Source organism: Protomyctophum parallelum (assembly GCF_964188405.1).
Source record: "Protomyctophum parallelum genome assembly, chromosome: 18".
In the NCBI taxonomy this organism is placed as follows: Eukaryota; Metazoa; Chordata; class Actinopteri; order Myctophiformes; family Myctophidae; genus Protomyctophum; species Protomyctophum parallelum.
In genome coordinates this window covers 26,323,750-26,345,389 of record NC_139716.1, presented here as the reverse complement: position 1 = coordinate 26,345,389, position 21,640 = coordinate 26,323,750, and the positions used below count along the sequence as shown (strand labels likewise).

The following is a 21,640-nucleotide window of genomic DNA, read 5'->3' as shown; positions in this document are numbered from 1 at the left end:
TTCTTATCACACACACACACACACACACACGTTCTCTCTCTCTCCTGGGCAGAAGGTGGCGGTAATCCGCCATCACGTTGGGATGCCATCCGCATTAATAATTCTACATGAAGAAGACTGAAGTACTAGTGTTGGTGTTCGAAGAAGAAGACACTGCACGGAAAACAACAAGACTGTGGATTTTAATGTCAACCTTTTGAGCATTTCAATGGACTCCGAATAATTAGAATAATCTCAAATGCTGCGATATAATCACTTAAACCGCTCGTATGCAGCTGGAGAGTAACGTTGTTGCTGCTGGCTTGGTTCCATTACCTGCATGCCTAGGCTAGCCAGCTAGCTTTAGTTAGCCGTTCCGCACTACCGACACGGTGGCGCACGTCGACGCCGACCGACAGCGTCCTTGGTCGGCCTCGGTCCCGACGCGACGCCGGGGATTGCCACCGTTGGCCCAGCTCGACACTAGGCCTCGTTATAGATGGTCGTTGATGTTTCCTGGGTAACTAACTCATATTTTGTGTAAATAATATCGTTTGCATGACGTACGGGCCTCCATTTTTCGACGAGCCCCATAGCAAAGCTTTACAGGTAACGCTAGACTAGAGGCTTGTTTACACTGACTACAGTATGCGAGCCAACACACTGGCACTGTTTACATTGGGGGTCAGACCTGGCTAGCACTAGACTGCATTGATCTACTAACTGCACTGTTGTTATAAATGTATTCTAAACTCAGTAGCATTACCAATGTAATTGTTGTATGAGCTGCTGTATCAATATAACATTGATACCATGATGATATGAGACTAGAAACTTAAGCTATTGTGTTATTTAATTTGTGAATACCAGCCCCAGATGTTAGCCTTGCTAGGGTCTCACTGACAAAGCAAATGAACCAAACTAGTGCCTGTTGTATGGGGCTATTAGGTCTCCAGTGTTCAAAGCCACATACGTAAAGTTTTGTTGAATAGATTATAGCCAGTAACTAGCACTACAATATTCATGTTAGACTACGCAAGGTACTACTGTTTGGGTGATTTTGGAATTGCACACATCTGCAATGCAATGTACGTACGCTCAGCTGAATGTGTGTTAGTTATGTTTGGTTTAAGCGTGTAGACAGCACACGGCCTGGGAGTTGGGAGTTGACCTCAACACAGTGAGACTTCCCCTCAAATAATTCATAATTGATGACCTCTCTGAGGAACCGAGCTCTTCTTTTTTTTTCCCTGTCAAGACTACAAGGAAACCCCTACATTAAGCCGTCAACACACTTTACTTATGAATTCATTCATCATTCATTGATGAATTACATTCATTTTGCACCAGCACAATCTAATTTAAAATGACAGCAAGGGGACGAAAGGATTAGACTTTTGGTTTTTGGACTTATATTGGACTCGTGTTTTGTTGACCGTCAATACTGTGATAGATGTGGCACTTTGTTAACTTGCAGCACCTTGGCCAAACCGCCCGTTGGCGTACGCCCCTGAATCACTAAAACATGAAGAGCATCTTCAGAGCATTCAGTGAATCAGACCACCTTCCAGCTAGCTGATGCACACAGCGTGGGAGATTTTGGACTGAACTTCCAGTTTGAAAGCCCAGTGGAGGTTTATAGAACCCCTGTAGCGTGCCGTGGACTGATATAAACTAGAAGAGGAGAGTGATGGTGTTGCCAGTCATCCAGTGACAGAGCTGGGCCTGTGGATATCTCACAGTCACACCTGAGACAGTGGAGCACCATCTCAAGCTGCAGACATGAGTCTTCGCCAGCCCACCTCCACACTGGACAGGTAACAAAGGCTGTTTGTTGGCTTGGATTTGGCATGATCCCTCCCCAGCCAACCAAATGTGTGTTTTCCCTTAAATCAGTGGTTTTCAACCAAATGGTTCAGAGACCACCATTGGTCCCTGAGGGCGTCCCAGGTGGTCCCCAGCTAAATTATGGAGAGTTGGTAACCAAATGGACCCTTAACTCTTGAAAGCGTAAAATGAAACCAAATGGACCGGTTTAATTTAATGCTCTCAAGAGTTAAATTGTTAAAATCAGCATAACTTAATTTACAAGAAGTCTACACAATTCGAGAATGTAGAAGAATTGTTATTTTGATTTGTTATTTTGATTTGATTTGATTTGCCTATCTATGGTAACACCTAACACGTCAATACAGCATGGAATTGTGGATAAAATCAAATGCCAAATAAATAATGGGCCTTGATATGAAAAAGGTTGAAAACCACTGCCTTAAATGTTTCTCACTCATGCAGGTACAAGCAGCATAATGCTGGTGGAACATTTAGGCTGATGCTTTCATCCAGAGCAAATTATTTAAAATAATGACTGAGAATGAGATGAGTCTATTTTGTTTTGCAAATATTCCCCAAAGTACATTTAGAGTAAGTAGGAGCGCTGGGCTCCAAAACACAATGCCGACTGGCAGCTGCAGATAATAGATGGTATATTATTGACCATTTGAGAGAGCAGTGTTGGGTAGAATGTTAACATAAGACCCCAGAATGAAAGAAAGGCACACCGTCAAAGTTCTGTTGCTGATGTAGAGTAGACCATTACTGATCGTTTTTAGGTTGCAGCTGATTGAGAAGAGACTGGTGAGTATAGGGACATACTGTAAACTACAGGTATTGTTCCACTAACGCTTGCCAAAAAAAAGAGAGAAAGATGCGGATTGGTCTCAGTCTTTGAAGGGATATGCTAATCAGATTCTGTTGTGCTAGACTAGCTTTAGTCTTTAGTGTTTGTTTTACTGCTGTTTGGTTTCTGGGCATAACAGTACTTTTATCACCTTGCCCCCAAAAATGCAGCTCTCCCAGCTCAACCAATTTACAATTTCTTTATCTTTTGTGAGTTGCTGCCAGTCGGCCAGGCTCCTTTTGGGAAGAACAAGTCAGGCAAGCTGAGAGTTGCTAAAACTGCTCACTTTAGCATAAAGAGAGGAAACAATAGAAAGCTCCCTTCAATATCAAGACTGAAACAGAGTCAGTCGGGCAGAGGGAGAAACAGATGAGAGAAGAGTATTGCATGACTATTGTCAACTGGCAAGTAATTATATAGAGGGCATGCGCAGGCATAAAGTGAATGTCAAATCGAGTGGCAAAGTGAGTGACAAAGTGAATTTAATGTTGATTAAAGCCAATTAATGCAATCAAATAGGACTTTTCTGTTTGGATATATGGGCTGTCAAGGCCAGAAAGTATTTTCTTGCCACTCAGTAGGCGTTCCCGCATTACTTCCGGGTATGATGATGTCACGCGCATACCCTCTATTGATTTGTGTTTAGTGTCCATCTATGAGTGTAAAGTATTGTGTTTGGCTGTTTGTTCTGTCTCTGTGTAGATCTGTTTGTCGTGATCTTGCTCATTTAACTTGTTTGCTGTTGGTGACTGACCAACATTAGCCCCAACTGTGGCTGTGATCATGTTTGTCCTGTTGATGGAAGGATGGCTTTTTTGCTATTTGTCTTGCATTGTCTTGTCTCCTTGTGTACACTACTTCCTGTGTCTGTGTATGTCACGTGACAGTGGGCCAGCCAATAAGAAACCCTCCCACCTGCTCAGGTAGGACAGCTGTGCAATGGGAGTCCTCGTCATTGGGATGAGGGGGGGTGTCAGTGCTACTGAGAACATTAACACATTTCCACTGCTTTCATTCTGCAGTGGTGTGGCACCACAGCTACAACACAAAAACAAAGAATACACCAGTGTATACACAGATGTATGTATCACAGATGTAAAAATCACACCTGTGGGAAGTGAGGGGCGCTCTTATCATCCAATTAAAAAAATAATATACTTCCTTCATGAATTAATTTGTCAACTTACCATGATACATGTTAATAACAATGTTACAAAGCTAGCACTCAAAAATAGTGTGTTCCTATGACCAGCTTTTGGTGTGTGTAAAACCCAAATTTTGTCCTAATGCAAACATTAAATGCCATTGATTGCCATTGTGATTGGCCGGAATGAGATGATGTATGATAATGAACGATAAAAGCACCCCTCACTTCACACGGGTATGATTTAAAAAGAAAGAATACAATTAGCGTTTGAACCTACAGTAAAATCAACTGTATGTGGAATGGACACTAAAATGCCACAACTGCTGCATGAAAACAGCGGTGGAAGTCTACTTCATTTGTACTAACGTACTAATGTCATGATGACATCACAGGTTAATCTCTATTCCTTGAGCTTTTGGGCCTGTGTCTCCCCGGCTATTGGCAACCTAACAAGAAGTCATTCAAGTCAACCCTCAGTCGTGATGTGCTACTCTGCCACCTTGCGTGCTGGATATAGTATTGTAACATACAGTGCATATCATTTGACAATACCAATATATCTGCAATAAGTCAATATTGGCAGACTGATGTATCGCCTGGCCCTAAAAAGCAGTTGCTATCGCGCTGCTCAGGCCCGGTGTCTGTCATCTTCAAGTTCAGTCATCAACCAGGCAATACTCCTTGGCACGTAAACCGTGAAATTGCATGGGATAGTTTTATAAGCACACCTTATTAATCAAAATATTGTCTCATATCTAAGAAAAGCCAGTGATTGCAGTCCATGTAAACATAGTCTGCGTTAACAATCATTAAGCCTATAGAGTGTGGTATGGAGGGCTGCACGATTATGATTAAAACTATTCCTATTTTGCTGAATATTGTAACCACAATATTAATGTTGCAAAGGCTTTTCTTGGTCATTGTGCTTCTCTCCGTGTCATCCAATGTCCTCTGTGATCCTGATGGATGGGAAGATGGGTTACCATGTACAGTACAGGTTATTCATCTTTGTATAAGAGCAAGGAGAAAAGGGAACAGCGCAGCAGCTGACCAAATAACATGGTGAATTAGCCTAATCGACAAGTTTCATGATTGAAATAAAAATCACAATTTTCAGTTATTTTGGTCGGATTAATCATTGTGTAGCCCTAGTGGGATGTAAAGCAGTAAGTATCTCTTAAACATTTTTTTTTGTGCCAATGGTCCCCAAATTGAGAGAGAGAGAGAGAGAGAGAGAGAGATAGCGTGGCACAAAGTTAAGTGACATGCTATGTCACTTGTGTATCTGCTATCTGACTGCTATACATAATAAATGGTTAAAATGATTGATGTATTAACATGTTTTTGCTGGGGACCCCCTGGAGCCCGCTCAAAGACCCCTGGGGGTCCCCAGACCCCACTTGAGAACCACTGATGTAAAAGGACATGTTTTGGCCTTATATTTGTCCATGCCCTCACTGTTCTGCTTCTTTCTCTAGACATCACCTCATCATACTTAATGTCTGCTTTCTTCTTCTTCTTCTTTGTGTGTGTGTATCTTTTCCTTTTCTCTCCCTGCCCCCAACCTTTTCTGCCTCGCTTTCAGCCCTTTCGCTGCTTGGTGAGTCTGACTGACTGCTTTCCTTTACTGCTCTAAATGCCTCTTAAAAAAAAAAAGAAGCCAAATAGTACTATTACCCGTAACTGCCAGTGTGTCACCACTGCACTGTCCACCTTTTAGTTTCTTATCGCTCTGTTTTTGCCTCTCTCTACCCTTTTGCTATCTCACTCTTTCGTGTGTGTGTGTGTGTGGTCTCCCCACTCACGCAATGCTATGGCCAAACAGCACAAAAAACAACACATTATACAAGTTAAAATGAACAGTAATTAACAATATTTATTGGGGGGGGGGGGGGGGGGGGGTCTAGACAATAGTGATAACCTTAGAGCCTAAGTTAGACAGCATTATCAGTGTCACCAATGTTCTATTAACCATAGCACCTGGACTAGACTTAATAATACCCCCCCCATTCCAGCACCCATGTCTGTTACTCTCTTTTGTGCACCTGTTGTGTTTTATCCTTATTCTAGTCTCTGTCTCTTTTCCGTACCCTATCCCTACCTCCCTCGTACTCACATCTCACCATATGCTATTCATATGTCTCTGTTTTCTGAGCGTACTTTGCAAGCCAAAGAGTACATATTTGTGATGTCACTGATCATATGACCCCAGGTTTTAGACCTCCAGATCTAGACTAAATAGAAGGGGTGGAACTTTTTTATTATTTCTCTAAGGTATATTAATGACATAGTTCAATGTTGAAAATGAGTGGTATTCCCCTTTAAGGCCTATTCATAGTCCAGTTCGGTTAAGAGGTGACCACCGAAAACTACAACATGACGTCACACCGCGGTGGTCACCGCTCACACATCTCTCTGTTTTTACTAACCACCTCTTCACCGAAAACTGGACTATGAATAGGCCTTTACACCTCTTTCCTTCCATCTCTCCCCAGTTCCGCTCTATCTGTACTTAGATTTTGTCTCCTCTTGTCTTCTCCTTTCACAGGTTAAGCAGCCTGACCATTGGGGACTCGGAGCGCAAGTCCTCTGGCACCCAGCAGAGGGAGACAACGGCCGACATCCCAGCTGAGAGCACCGGTAGGCGCTTGAAGATGAAAACAACACACACACACACACACACACACACACATGCTTGCGCATACACACACTTGAATAAATGGTAAAGTTATTTTTGGAAGATGGATTGTCTCTGTATATCGATTGAAATTCATGTTATCGATATTCCTCATGTATGTACATACACAGGCTATGTTTTTGTGAGAAATTCCCAATACAGTTGAGCTCAAAATCCTGTCTTCAATCCCTGTGATCGGCAAAGAGTCAGACGTGAGGAGGGAGCACTTGTTTAGTTCACATGACATAATCCATTCTGTCCATCATGGCTTGCCAGAATTCACATTTGTGTGTTTTATTTATTTTTGTTTTATTTTCCCCTATTTGGGTTTGACATCATCTTGCTCCTCCACAATCTGCGGTGTCATTGCTAGTTATGTTTCTTATTTTATTAAATAATTGTTTACGGCATGTTTTTATTTTATTATCAACTTGTTTTTGCAAATAACTAGACTGATCAACTATACAGCACCTGAACTAATCACTAAAACGCAAACTAAACTAATGTGATTATGTACTGAACTGTAGGACCCTATACAATACAATGTAGACTTCAGAGTCGGTCTGCTTGGCTAACATGTCACCCTCACTGCCCAGGTCCGGGTCTCATCCAGAGATGTGTGGTGGTTCAGAAGGACCAGCTTGGCTTCGGCTTCACCGTGTGCGGAGAGAGGATCAAGCTGGTACAAAACGTCCGCCCAGGTCAGCTCTATTTCTTATTGTGCATGCCCTTATGCAATTTCTTATTGTGCAAGTCTGCATGTCATGGAGGGAAAATAGATAGCCTTTTTCACTTATTCATTATTTTAAGATTAAAGTGTTTTTGAACTTTTTGAAGTGATCAAACTAGCAATAGAATGCATGTTCTGTCTTACAGAAAATCCTATTGATCTCAGATATTTCATGAAAGTAAAGGTTAATCCTAGCGTTTTGTTTTAAAATACAAAATTACAATTCGTCGGCACCGGTGTGGCCGACTTTAGCATCAATCTGCAATTACTTCAACTGGTTGGCTGTATGGCTACCAAACAACATTATTTTACATAGTGTGATAATTGTTTATAACAACCATGCAGCACTCCTTTCACACCGTTCCACCATTCGCATATCAGGACTTGGCCTAACAAACATGGTTTCAGTCATTTTATTTTGCTTTAATCCATGCATTCTTTTGGTCGTGCTCTTCTCCTCCTTGGCCTCACCTTGTTGTAACTACTGTTTGACTCCTTACAGGCGGAGCAGCGGTCAAGGCAGGAGTCCACGAAGGGGATCGAATCATAAAGGTTATTTTTGCCCAAATGTGCTGACCTCATCACATTTGTGATGACTCCTATGGCCGTTTTTAGCATTAGTTTTTTTGTGCAAAACTAATGCTTGGAATGGATTCAGAATCATGAAAATCCCCTAGTTTGACACATCACATGCTACTTAAAACATTTTTGCCTTATATAGGTTGTTAATGGTATGTTCACATATTATGGCAATTATGAAAATTGCCCAACATATGCAAGTTAGCATCTGCCAATTTCTAAATGCTGGGGACCCATACTCGACATTTCTAACCTAAAACGTTGGGGTACTAAAAAGTCAAAATGCCCGGGTTCACATTCTAGCAAGTGGACTAAATATAGACTACCGGTAGTATATTTTTTCCAATTTTTCCCCCTTTTATTAAAGCCATTTCCCGATAGTGACCACAGCCAGAGACTATGGGTATTTGAGGTTCCTTAGCATGGAAAAGTTTTAAAGTTTTAGTTTTATGTACTTTACAGTAGAAGGCTTCGTTGTTGGGGATAATTTAATTTCCTGTACACTTTACTTAATCTCTCTGTCTCTCAATCAGGTGAACGGCTCTCTGGTGTCCTCCATGTCTCATCAAGAGGTGGTGAAGCTCATCAAATGTGAGTACAAACAAAGTGTGAAAAGGCAACAAAATGCTTGTAATTCAAAAGCCTATTACCATAATGTCAGTACAAACTATGACTTTGGTACACGCTGGTGTTACACCTTTAAGTACTTGAAATATTTGATCTTTCTAGTATTACACAGCCTAGCCACTGTGGCCCTATGGTCAACAATGTCAGTTAAAAATAATTCCATGTCATCCTCCAGCTGGGACTTATGTCGCTCTCACGCTACAAGGGCCACCCCCTTCGGCTGCTGCCCTGCCCCTAGAGCCCCTCCCCACTGACCTCTTACCCAATCAGAGGACGTCTCTGGGTGGGGAGGCCCCACCCCCTCCTCCTCCACCGCTGCCCTCTGGGCTGAGCAGCACGCCTTCCCAAAGAATCACTGGACCCAAGCCACTGCAGGTGATTCTGAGGCACACACACACACCATACAATAACCCTTTAAGACCGGAGGCCGGTTGTAAAATTGTCTTTTAAATCCAGAATTCAGAAAACGCGTACGTTTCTATATCAGTGGTTCTCAAACCTTTACATGTCAAAGACTACCCACAATTATAATATTTGGTCGCCGACCCCCATCTCAAACTATTTTGTACCAGGGAGTTAAAAATGCATGCTTTCATTTTTTCTAAAATAGCAGATCTACAAATACGTTTTAGCTCAAATCTAAAATGACCAGAGGCTTTCAGAAAGGGTTCAACCTGTGGTCTGGGGACCACCAGTGGGCCTTGAGGGGCCAGGTGGTCCCCAGTTAAATGATGGAGACGAGTTGCTAACCAAATGGGCCCTTATAGATCTTTAACTCTTGAGAGTGTAAAATTAAACCAAATTTAATTTTACGCTCAAGAGTTAAATTATCTGCATTGCTTAATTTACAAGAAGTCTTCACAATTAAATTTTTGCCTGTTATCTCTCCTAATGGTACCAACATCAATACAGAATGGAATTGTGGACGCCAAAATATTAATAAGTTTTGGATCTGAGAGGATAAATCTCATCAAAGGGTGGTCCGTGGCTCAAATACCCAATAAATAATGGGCCTTGATATGAAAAGGGTTGCAAACCACTGGGTTAATGGGATACAGAAGCATGGAATTTCCTGCCAAGACCAAACCCATTTTATCTGTAGTGTTTTCCTCCTCAAAATCTTGTAAATGTGTCATTTAGGACCCGCAGGTACAGAAACAGGCCAGTGAGATCCTCAGGAACATGTTGAAGCAGGGAGAGGCGGAGCTCCAGGTACCCCCCCCCCCCCACACACACACACACACACACACACACACACACACACACACACACACACACACACACACACACACACACACACACACACAAAGCTGAACAACCTTAACAAGGCCGCAGTTAATTGATTAATGAAAGTCTTTGCTAAGGTATAATGACTTTATTTTTTAACAATTTAACATTTAAAGTATTTTGTCATGGTCCTTCAAAGGTGCATTCAAATATTTTAACAGAAAACTCACTACAGTATGCCATGCCAGGTGTTTTTCCTGTGTTCTCTGCTTCTTCACATGCAATGGAAAAACGCGTTATTTTAGCCAGCAGATGGCACTGCTGCCTGTCAATCATCGCCCCTTTTTTTATGTCACCAGACTATTAGCATAATCAAGGTTTAACATTTTGAGCTTTTCATGGCCAGTCATGACTAATAATCACATAACACTGACCCGTCGACAGGACTTGATGGAGGAGCTGTCTCGGAACCCCTCTACATCGCTAGAGGAGAGAATCGCAAGTGCCAAGAAGCGGGCTCACCAAGTGCGGGTTAAGATTCAGCAGGATCTGGTGAGGACGACTTGTTGTCAATGGGTTTTAAAATGAATTGATTGATCTGACCTGTACTCTATTCTGTTGGGCATTGCTGTCCCACAGGTGTTCAAGCATACCAAAATGTAAGCAAATGCAATGCATGGATAGACGCCTTTCACCGTCCTTTAACTGAACCCTCTCCTCTGTTTCCCAAGGAGGGAACCCGGTCAGAATCTGTGACCAACTATCTCATTGCAGGAGAAGGTTTGTGTCCCCGTTATCTTCATTTTCAGTGTGTTTATGTTGTTTGGTGAGAGAGTTTGGGGGAAATCAAGGACGTACAAATTTACTGTAGGACGGCGTTAATCCTGAATATTAATGATGCATTTGTGTTACTGTGAAACATGGTGGATTGAACTGGATTGCCATGTTGTGTTTTTGCAGGTCGATTGTCAGTGGACTCCAGTGAAGGAGACATGGAGGTGAGCTCCAGCGTTTAATATAACAGAATCACACCCCACTAGTGTTTGTGTGTGTAATGGTGCTAGGGTTGCACAATTATGATCAAAATGATGATTATGTTCATTTTCCTTATCGTGTGATAAACAAAGTTATAATTAAATACCAATTCCAACTGCTAGTGGGGGTAAGGTCAGACATCTTTTACTAATAAAACGAAGCAAGTGTATCTGTTTTTTACAGGGATGGCCTAAGTGTATGAAATAATGTCCGGTTCGGGATATTGGCCTCTGATTCGTCTGTGCACTCAATAGATGTCTGTGATTGGTTATGATGCTCACATGCTGAGCTTGATTTTGGTGATAGTGACACCAAATAGAGTGCCTGCAGTTTCGAATAATATTCAGTTTCTTTGTGCAATTATTCGTCCTTTGCTGTTAAGATCATGTCCATTGATGGACTGTGCAGCCCTGGCACGTTTATGACATTCCCAATCACATGAATTGAAGTTCTCAGTCGCCACGACTGATTTCAGTTATTGGGATTCCATAGAAGTCAGCATGCCTTCTATTTACAAGCTTACAAAATGTGTTGTAAGCTTGTAGATGTCTTCCAGAAAACCCTAATGATCTCAGATATTTCATAACTGCGATCGTCAACGCCTCAAATCTGAAATTTGTTCAACTGGTTAGCTGTATGGCAACCAAATGAATCATAATGCTGTACATTTACGATTGGACATACAGCGCTAGCGTATGGTGGCTCCTTTCACGCTGTTTCACAAATTATACAACAGGTCGTTTCGAGGAAGCAATCTGTTTGGTTGAAGCGGCTTCTAGCCGTTCCTTAAACGCAAAGGAACACCTAATCACTTCTGCGATACCTTTCGGAACTCGCCCTGCGGGCGAATTCCTACGGCACCACAGGCGTGCGTTAATGAGAACACCCTCTCATGTGATATCGCTTAATTAAATATTAGGACTTGGCCTAGCAGCATTTGTCAGTTGTGAGATTTTATTTTGCTTTAAATCCATGCAATCATTACAACCCACCCCCCTCCCCTCCCCCTGCTCCTCCCCAGGCCTGTGAGAGCCCCCACTCCTCCCCCTGTTCATCCACCTCCACCTCCTTCAGGATTCCCCAACACAGGCGACAGGGCTCCGACACACACACCACCTCTGATTCGGTGAGACTGACATCGCCGGCCATTGTTTTTGGTACAACTACACTGTCGCGTCAAGAAAGCGCCTAGAGCAGGCGGCTCTTGCGGGTTTTGAAACAGCTAGTAAACTCGCGCACGGCTTCAACTTGTAACGGAAACGCTTTGCCAACGCTACAAATTGAAGCCGCACGCAAGCGTCATTGCCAGTCTCCAGGTGTTTAAAAACCCGGAAGAGATGTCTGCTCTAGACGCTTTCTTGACGCTTCTTCGCGCGCATTTGTGCCCGCACTCTTTTCTCTTTGGGTCTCGTCTCTGCGGCTTTCCTTTTTCCCCCTCTGTTCTTCGTAATTCTGTGTCTCTCTCTTGGTGTCTCCTGCTGCCTCTGTCTTCCTGGTGCACACATACGCACAGCAGACACTTTGAAAAGGCCTCCTGACTCGCATGCATGCAACACACGAGCAGTGAAAGGAACCGGCAAAGCTACTAATCCTTCACTTCGTGTGCCAACTGCAGCTCCCTGACATCAGTCATTTTGTGTGTGTGTTTATCTGAAGGGTGGTAAAGCACAGATCATTGGCCCTGAGGAAGAGGAGGAAGAGGATGATGGCTATGCCTTCAATGAGGTAACATCATGAGCAAGCCTCAACAAGCCTCAATTCTGCCATATCTGGTCTCGTCTTCCTCCCCCCCATTTCTGTCTTTCCTCTCACTGTCTCACTCTCACCGACTCTTAAATCCCCCCCCCCCCCCCCCCCTTCAGATGGATGGTCCGTTCCAGGACATAGAGTTATTAAAGTCTCGGCCGGCCCACATGACGGTGTTCATGAGATATGTCTTCACTCAGCTGCTGGACCCCAACCCACTGGTCAGTGTCTGTCTGTCTGTCCCATTCATATGACAGTCTGACATACATGTCATTGCTTTATCACCCCACATGTTAAGTGGTATTATTTGATATACTGTACATTGACGTACGTACGTGTGTGTGTGTGTGTGTGTGTGTGTGTGTGTGAGACAGTTGTTCTACTTATCTGTGGAGGCCTACCTTGGTTCCAGTCCCAAAGACGCTCGCTCTCTCGCCCCTCAGATATGCTCCCACTTCCTGGACCCTGACGCAGTACGTGTTGGTTTTATATACTGAAAGCGTGTGTATATACTATATAACTGTTCCATTTTTATAATGTTTGGGGTTCTATTGTGTTTGAGTGTCTGTCGTAGGTTTTGGAGGTTAAAAGATTTTAAATTTGATTGCAATAAAACCATAATCGTGAATGTCCCTCACATGAGCGTAGATGTCCTCACGAGTGTCTGGATTTTTCCAGATTTGGCTCAATTTGTTATTCTATTATGCAACCTTATAATTGATTGTACTAGCCCTTACCCGTTGTGAGATATTGTCGTTGTGATATAATGGGTGTTGGCGAGTGCAGTTTTAAACATATTTTCATTATTATTAGGATAAAATACCGGTAGCCAATTATTTTGTTTTTCATTGTGACTGTCCTGACGTACTGCGTTTATTTCTCGCCTCATCGTGTCTGCACTTCCTCTTGACTAATTTATGTATTTTCTGCCTTCAGCCTTTGAAAATCAAAGTAAGAGAGGAGTACCTCACAGACATAGGTAAGACGTCCTATAGACACCTGCTTCTTGTAGAATTAACTAAGCACTGCTATTGGTTATGTTATTGGCTTGTTGTCTATTTTCTTTTTCATCCTTTTGTAGGCCCAAATGCTAATTATTCTGTCCTCTGCTCCACTCTTCTCTATTCTTCTCAGAGAGCCGACTCCATGCCCAGGAGGACATCCGAGGGCCGCTGTCTGAGCTCCAGCAGCAGGTTCTCCCTGACATCCAGGATCAGATACAGGACTACAGGTACCATGATCCTCCTTGGCTCTGACTTCCAATGTCTGGGGGGATTTATATTAGTGTTTTAAGAAGCCAAACCAAAAACGAACTGATAAAACGGTTGTGTAAATCTCTAGATTTAATTGCATTTCATTTATTTGGGAGAGACGGCATGTATTAATTAATAAAACATGGTGCAATTTAGTCTCTAGTTGGAAGAAGGGGGTATCATGCACTCCCATGGAAATATACTTCTAATCAGAATTTTCCAGTATTATCCATGTACCATTCTTTTGCAACTTAGTGCTGCCATTATGGAAAAATATCTTAGCCAATATTGCACTGAACAAATAAGGTTTCTATACCCATGTTTTGAGTGTTAAGGATCATAATGAAAGTGTGTCTCCTAGGAACAAGCAGATGATGGGCCTGGGTTCTCTGTTTGGAGAGGGAGACCTGCTACAACTTGACGGAGACCCAGCTAAAGAGAGACAGGTGGTGGACAGACAGGTCACTGCCCTCTGGGAGATACTGTGAGTCTACTGCTTTTAAACCATACGGGGGGAGAGTGATGGTGTTTGATGTGCGAGTGAAATTGTGTGTGTGTGTGTGTGTGTGTGTGTGTGTGTGTGTTTCTGCTCGCCTCTGTCCACGGTTATAGATACAGATGGGTTTCATTTCCTACACGTTGCCTCCAGCTTGTCCAGGCACTTTAACAAACACAATTGCCTGTTTTTGCGGGTGTGGAGGTCGGTCTCTGTTGCTGCATGCACTGTCGACTCATACAGCTTGGTGAGGGGTGGCTACTCTGCATGCAGTGGAACTGGGGAGGATAGTATGTTCAATCTGAGGAATTTCACTGGGAAGGAGTAACGTACAATGTCAAGTCAAAAGAAGCAGCTGGCGACGGCATGTGTATCTAGGACAGACACCCGTTTTTAACCCATTTAGGCCTGACGTCGAAATTTTTAGTTTTAATTTTTAGTCCTCCAGTTTCTGAACGATTTTTCAAAAATAGCAGACCTACAAGTTCATAGCACCACTCGGTGGTGCGCTATGAGCTTGTAGATCTGCTATTTTTCAATAGCTAAATTATAACATAATGTTTTAAAACACCAAAAGGGGTTCTCGCCTAAAATGGGTTAATGTAGACCACACCAATGCCCTGTTTTAATTTTATAAGAACGATAAGGGGAATGCCTAATTGGTAGCAATCATAGAAAAGCTTCAGTGAGAGAGAACCAGCACCCTGCACAGGACTTGAGGCGCTAGATTATGTTCATCTCTTTTCAAAACAAAGTTTTTCAAAGCTCTCAAATGTTTGAGGAAGACGTGTATGCTGAACAAGAATTTTATCCAATGGTGTACAAACAACCTGTTCCTGCAATGCTCTTTACAAAGGGTACAAAGAGTTTAGCAGAGCTCACGGTCAGACATAAGAGCAGAGTTCAGAAGATGGTGAGAGGAGGTCTCAGCTCACATTATTTACTTAAGAAAGAAGGTGTGCGGGGAGGTGTGGCGAGTGTCAAAACATCAGGATACATACTAGCACTTGAATTAGGAATTCTAATATCAGCTAAACAGAATCTCACATGGCGTTAAGGTTAGTGAGAAGGGGTTGCCAAGCAACAGGCCCAAATATAAGCAGGCTAATAAAAAAAAGTTATTGCCAAGAACCAGGGAGAGTATCAAAGGTCACAGCCACACACAACCACATGACATTTTCTACTGTACACACAAGCCAGGGACAGACACACACACACCGACTCCCATCACATGACCGGCATCCTCCCAGACAGTTTTCAGCTTTTCCACAGTGGTGTCTGAATCAGCTGCAGGTACCTGGGATAAAATGGAGACCCGGCTTTGAAATGGAGACCCGGCTTTGAATCGACCCAGCGTTCGATGTCAGAGCTGTTCGTTTTTTTTTACCGTGGAGGGATTTAATGAGCGTTTCTTTCTTTCTTTCTCGTCTCTCTCTTCCCCTTCCCACCACAGCTCGAAACACGAGGAGGACCGAAGGTAAGACAGAGTGTGTCATCTTATCGCCCGACCCCTTTTTTACAATAACATGGAACACTTGTGAATTATCATCTGCTCCTCTAACTCACTTGTTATATTTGTCTTTTTTGCACACCACTTTAACACATCCCTCCTCCTTTGCCCTCTTGTCTCCGGATCTTCATCGATCCTCTTTATTTTTTTCCTTTCTCTCTCTTTCTCTCTGCCTCTCGTGTCACTGCCCGTCCTCTTTTCTCGTTTTCTCTCCTCTCTCCTGTCGCCTCCTGTCCACCTCTTCTCTCCTCTCGTCTCCTGTCCTCCTATTCCCTCGCTCTCTCTCTCCTGTCGTCTCCTGTCCACCTCTTCTCTCGTTTTCTCTCGTCTCGCCTCCTGTCCTATTCCCTCTCTCTCTCTCTCCTGTCGTCTCGTGTCCTCCTATTCCCTCTCTCTCTCTCTCTCTCTGCTGTCGTCTCGTGTCCACAGTTCTCCTCTGGCCTCAGTGGTCTTGTTGTATCTCCGCCATGCCGGCATCAAGCTGAGGGACTCCAAGGTTTTCCCAGGGCTCAGCACAGAGAGGGAGAAGTGGTTGGCCTTCTTCCCCAAGACCAAGAAGGTAATGGGCCGGGGTTTGGTGCATACGATATAGCTTACCTCTCAATGTTTATGCTATATTTATATATTCTGTAATTAGACAAAATTACATTTTTTTTGCTATTTGTCTTAAGAAGTAGTATATCTGCCCTAATTTGTTAAGCTTCCATTGAATAAAACTGGACTCATGTTGCTCTGTTTGTAGCTGAGCGGTACCAAAAAAGAGAAGGACGGAGAGGAGAATAAGAAGAGAAATCCAATACTCAAATATATCGGCAAACCACGGAGCACCTCGCAGTCCAGTAAGCACGCACGCACACACACTTGATTTGCCCATGGACTTGATTTATGCTTTTTGTTGTCATATTGCTGTGAAATCTGTTGTGCATCATCAGTATTGCCATTTGCAACACTGAAGGCAAAACAAAATACTTAAAGGGATTGTGACAAAAAAAAAGGTTTTGGAATTGTTCTTGTTTTTTTTGGTTTTCTAATCTCAATTGCACCCAAAAAACATGAACTTTTAACATTCAGTAGATTTTCTGTGATCTGGGGTTTTCTGGCTCAAACAGGTGCTCTGATTTGCCGGCAGTAAGTGACATCACTTACTGCAAATCCCATATATGTCAATGGGATTTGCCAGCAGATGTCACTGTTTCACTGTGTTGCCTGTTTTCATTGTAGCTCAAAAGGCCCAAAAAACCCCAAAGAAAACTTCAGACCACAGAAAATCCACTGAATGTTCAAAGTTCAGGTTTTTTGGGTGTAATTGAGGTCATAAAACCTAAAAGAAAAAAGAAAAATAAATGAAAATGAATGTCATAAAACCTTTAACAATCACATAATACACAAAGACACCTTTGACCATACATTTGGTCTGGGATTACGTTCCATATTTAATTTCATGATTGACTGACCACTATGTGTACTCAGAAAATATACTTCTTCCTCTTTATTTGTTACTCATTTCCAAAATGCTAGGAGCAGTAAATAAATTTGCTACGAAGTAAAACATTATTATTACTACTAATCTCTCTAAATATAAAGTCCATATTTATATAGCGAAGTTTATCAGAGATCCAAAACGACATAAACAGGTACAGGCTTTAGTTTAGACATAGTATTGGTCCGACGGTCATTAGACCGACAACCTAGCAGTGCATGTCCGACCGCATGTCTGACAGTTGTTTCCGCATGTTGGTCTGTCGGTGTGTCTAATCTGCGTGTGCATCCCAAACAAACATCCAAACCATAACGAAATGATCAAAGTATGTTTGCAGTATAATCCAGCCATATGTGTTTGGTACGGCTGGCGGCTATGGCCCATCCAAAACACATCAAATCACACTAAATATAATAAACCATGGCCAAGAGTCCTGCCAGGCTAACCCAAAAACACATCAATCCAACAAGGGACGCATTATTTAGCACGGTTACCTCCTTGTCCACTAGTACTCCGCAGTATATATAACGCATGCCCTCGATTCCCCACTGACTGCATGTGAATTCCAGATGCACTCATTCATTGATTTCAATCAACAATATAGATTTCTTCCTCATTTATTTCCATCCCATCACATGTGTTTGGCTTGACTGATTTTTGTATTTGTGAATGTTTCATTGGTTTCCCCATTATTTTAATTTCATTGTATATTTTTGTTGTTGTTCTCGGTTGGTTTTGGTCTCCCAGCATTCCATGTCCCGCTGTCTCCCACTGAAGGTACACATTCCTCTTTGTTTTTTCCTGCTTGTTGCCTTTTTTTTTACTTTTTTTTTATAGATTGATTTTGTTCATCAAAACTTGAGCTGTGCTTGTGAGTGCGTTCATGTTCTTATTATGGTTGTATGCATGGATTAAAGTTCTAGTTGTAGTGATCAAACTAGCAATAGAATACAAGTTTAGAAGCATCTTCCAGAAACATGAATGGTCTCATAAATGTCATGATTTCTTCAGCTGGTCGGCTGTAATATCATCATTACATTTTCAGTCCTGAGATTTCATTTTGTGTGCATGTGGAGTAACTTTATTTCTTTTAACTCCATTTATTACAGTGCGTTCAGGAAATGTGAGGAACATCATCCAGCAGTTTGAGAACCATACGGAGGTCCCGGGGGAGGAGGAGGGGGGCCCCGACACCCAGAGGCTGTCCACCAGCAGCCTGGGAGACGACGGCATGGAGAGGTGACTGACTGAGTGCTACTGCTGGGGGGTGGCTTGGTTAAAGATGGGGTGAAATGGCTTTTTTTGGGGGGCATTTTATTTTGAAGTTTCAGTCTGAAACGGACGTCTGTGTGTTTCTGAACCAATTAGAGCATTGCAACCCTTCAGGCTATGGGACGTTAGTATCCACGACGCGTGAGTCGACTGTTTCTAAGTGAGAGACAGAAAACATTTCATTTTTCATTTCACTATGTCTTTAAGATCATTTCTCCTGACTGCAGACTTCATTCCAGAACTAAATGAACCAATCTTACATGTCCCATCCCTGTTTAATTTAATATTTAAACCAAATAAATTAACTTAATTTCCATTGTTGTCCTTGAAATAAAATCTATAACGATTTTTATATATTCTCTACTACTTTCCACTCTTTTCCATCTCGCTCTCAAATCATACCAAACTTTGTATAACAATCTTTCTTCTTTCTCTCTCTTTCAATGTGTGTGTGTGTGTGTGTGTGTGTGTTTTGTGTGTTTCAGTCCTACCATCTCGGTGCGTCTGGCGCGTAGCGAGTCTCTGAAGGCCCAGGGGGAGGGGCGGCGGCGGGGGGGAGGCGTGGTGCCCTCCTCCTCCGGGCCGGACTTCGTGGTGCCCCGTTCCCGTAGCGACGTGGACATGGAGGACTGTGGAGGGGGAGGGGAGGAGAGGGAGGGGCCGGCAGGGCCCAGACCTCTGCAGCACAGCGCCTCGTCCTCGGCCTCCAGCAGCTCTGCACGGTGAGAGGACACACACACACACACACACACACACACACACACACAGTGCTGAATCAACCCCTCCGAGGGCGCTGGAGCTATACCAGGTTCCCCTATAAAGGGTCATCTTAGAGGGATGGATAGGGACGTACTTGTACTGTTATGTATTTGTGATGTATTTGAACCCATTTAGGCCTGACCTCGAAATAAAAAAAGAATCTTCTAAATCCTCAGTTCTTTTCTTTTTTTTTCAATATATGTTTTATCCCACGATTTTGTAACCCATTTTTCACCCCTGTGTCAATCATCTAATGTGATCCTGGGCTCTACACACCCTCCTCCAACTTGGGGAGAGCAACGGACTTGAACTCATGCTTCCTTCATGCCTGAGTGTCCAAGTTGCTCCTTTACACCTGACAGGGGGGAGTTTCCTTTGTTGGACGTAGCGGGTGGAAGGAACACGTTATTCCAACCAGTTCCTTTCCCCTCCATCAGGCGAATCCTCCAGTTTTCTGAAATAAATATTTTCAGATCTGCTATTTTTCAATAGCTAAATTATAACATAATGCTTAAAACACCAAAAGGGGTTCCCGCCCAAAATAGGTTAAAGTATTGTTCCGTTCAGTGTGAGAGGACCTCAGTGGAAATAAGTCTTTGGACTTCGCTATAATCGCTCATTATAATGTTGTATTATTATGATTGCTTTTCTAAATCAAATCAAATTATAAGGCATAAGGCTGCTCCCCGACACTGGTATATTTGTGTCTCCTCTCTCCTCCCACCGGTTAAGAAACTGTTGGACGACCAAAAACAATAGCTGGGATCCCTGTGTTGCTTAGGCACTCTCTCTCTCTTTCCACCCCTCCAATTTCCCTGCTCTTTCTCATCCTCAGGTCTCTAGAGACTGCAACGCCCCCATACACCCCCAGGTCCAGACGCAGGTGGGTTCCTGCAAGCCTGCATAGATTTGATCAATTGATTTCATTGGTTAAGATTTTCTTTTTGTGCTTTTTTGGGGGGAAAGTCCGTAATGTTCATTTAACTTGGAGATTGCGCTCCAGTTTTACACTTAAAACTGACAGGTGTTTATCATGAGAGATGTGTGTCAAGATGTGAATTGTCAAATTTCAGAAGCACTTGAAAGGAGGACAAAATAACTAGCAATGATTGTCTGCTCTGAATAATATAACTTGCACCTGTGCATTAGCATGTGACGGCATAGCTGCTGCCAAAATGTCAATGAGTGACAACTGACAACGGTGTGTGTGTGTGTGTGTGGCCTCCCATGCAGGAGCATAGAGACTCCGTTGGCCCTGCTCCCAGACGTCTCGGCCCTGGAGGAGGAGGTGAGCGACGGTCACAACTGGCAGGAGACCGTGTCTCCTCAGCTCCTCTGCACCCTCAGCCCGCGGGAGGTGGACAGACAAGCCGTCATCTACGGTAAAAACCCACCGTCGGAACCATGGCTTCTTTTTACAGCCTGGTGCCTAGTAGCCATCTTGATTTAGAACAGTGGTTTTCAACCAGCTAAATGACGCAGAGTGTAAAATGAAACCATTTGGTTTCATTTTACGCTCTCAAGAATTATTAATATTGTTAAACATTTGCATTACTTAATTTACAAAAAGTCTACACAATTAGAGAATGTAAGTTAATTATGTGGACACATTTTTATCCAACAATAACAAAGTCTTTAGTTTTGGGTCAGCAAGGCTAAATCTCATCAAATGGTGGTCTGTCTATCTCTGTATATATTTCTCCATCTCTCTGTCCCCATCAAAATCCAATCAATGGCATTGTTCAAGACACTTCAGTGTCCCTATGTAAAAGTTTGAAGGAAAGCGATTTTTGCAGTTGAGGGCAAAAAAAATGAATTGACATTTTAACTCTTTCAAAATAGCGAAGTGGGGTGCCCACATTTAGACCAAATTTATTTATTTTTTTACAAAGACGTCCTAGAACATCTGTCGACGACATAGAAGATCTACAAGTTCACAACAACACATAGTGCTACAACACACATGAGCATGTAGATTGGCTATTCTCTGCGAAGACATTTGGTGTAAATGGGGGGGATAAAAGGAGCCGACGACTGGGGGACCCTAGGGTTTAAGTGTTTAATTAAAATGCCTTTGATCATGTACATTATGTTCAAATAGCAACTTGTCTGTTGCCAGCCCTAATAGTTAAGAGTCTTTTAGACAGTCGAATATGAAATAAAAATCACACACGTGTGAACTGAGTGGTGCAATTCCCCCCCCCCCCTCTCTCTCTCTCTCTCTCTCTCTCTCTCACTCTCTCTCATTAGAGTCACTACCCCTCTCACTGTTTCTGGCGCCCCCTACTGCTATTATTAAGTCACATACTCATGCTTACACAGACACACACACAAACAAACAGGTACGAGGACATTGCAAGCTGGTTGAGTGGTTTTGAGTGGTTGCACCACTCAAAAATATCTAGATCCATTAAACAAAAAAAGGTCGTAATAAAATCCAACTGAA

The 21,640-nt window shown here is 42.8% G+C and overlaps 1 protein-coding gene across 4 annotated transcripts in view; it reads left to right on the top strand.

Moving 5' to 3' along the window:
• Window positions 1-142: 142 nt before the first annotated feature.
• arhgef11 (Rho guanine nucleotide exchange factor (GEF) 11) overlaps window positions 143-21,640 on the top strand; it is a 38,368-nt gene continuing 16,870 nt past the window's right edge. For 2 of the 4 annotated variants that reach the window (XM_083788865.1, XM_083788863.1), the window contains exons 1-25: window positions 143-1,796; window positions 6,352-6,443; window positions 7,077-7,181; window positions 7,713-7,762; window positions 8,323-8,380; window positions 8,592-8,791; window positions 9,557-9,628; window positions 10,088-10,195; window positions 10,375-10,423; window positions 10,604-10,641; window positions 11,700-11,804; window positions 12,335-12,403; window positions 12,541-12,645; window positions 12,799-12,897; window positions 13,361-13,403; window positions 13,559-13,655; window positions 14,039-14,161; window positions 15,627-15,650; window positions 16,113-16,242; window positions 16,426-16,522; window positions 17,911-17,940; window positions 18,273-18,402; window positions 18,921-19,157; window positions 20,030-20,077; window positions 20,428-20,576. In XM_083788865.1, coding sequence (XP_083644991.1) covers window positions 1,762-1,796; window positions 6,352-6,443; window positions 7,077-7,181; window positions 7,713-7,762; window positions 8,323-8,380; window positions 8,592-8,791; window positions 9,557-9,628; window positions 10,088-10,195; window positions 10,375-10,423; window positions 10,604-10,641; window positions 11,700-11,804; window positions 12,335-12,403; window positions 12,541-12,645; window positions 12,799-12,897; window positions 13,361-13,403; window positions 13,559-13,655; window positions 14,039-14,161; window positions 15,627-15,650; window positions 16,113-16,242; window positions 16,426-16,522; window positions 17,911-17,940; window positions 18,273-18,402; window positions 18,921-19,157; window positions 20,030-20,077; window positions 20,428-20,576 — 2,293 coding nt within the window. In that variant the 5' untranslated portion in view covers window positions 143-1,761. The remainder of the gene's footprint in view (window positions 1,797-6,351; window positions 6,444-7,076; window positions 7,182-7,712; window positions 7,763-8,322; window positions 8,381-8,591; window positions 8,792-9,556; window positions 9,629-10,087; window positions 10,196-10,374; window positions 10,424-10,603; window positions 10,642-11,699; window positions 11,805-12,334; window positions 12,404-12,540; window positions 12,646-12,798; window positions 12,898-13,360; window positions 13,404-13,558; window positions 13,656-14,038; window positions 14,162-15,626; window positions 15,651-16,112; window positions 16,243-16,425; window positions 16,523-17,910; window positions 17,941-18,272; window positions 18,403-18,920; window positions 19,158-20,029; window positions 20,078-20,427; window positions 20,577-21,640) is intronic. The other 2 variants (XM_083788862.1, XM_083788864.1) reach the window with 2 other exon arrangements.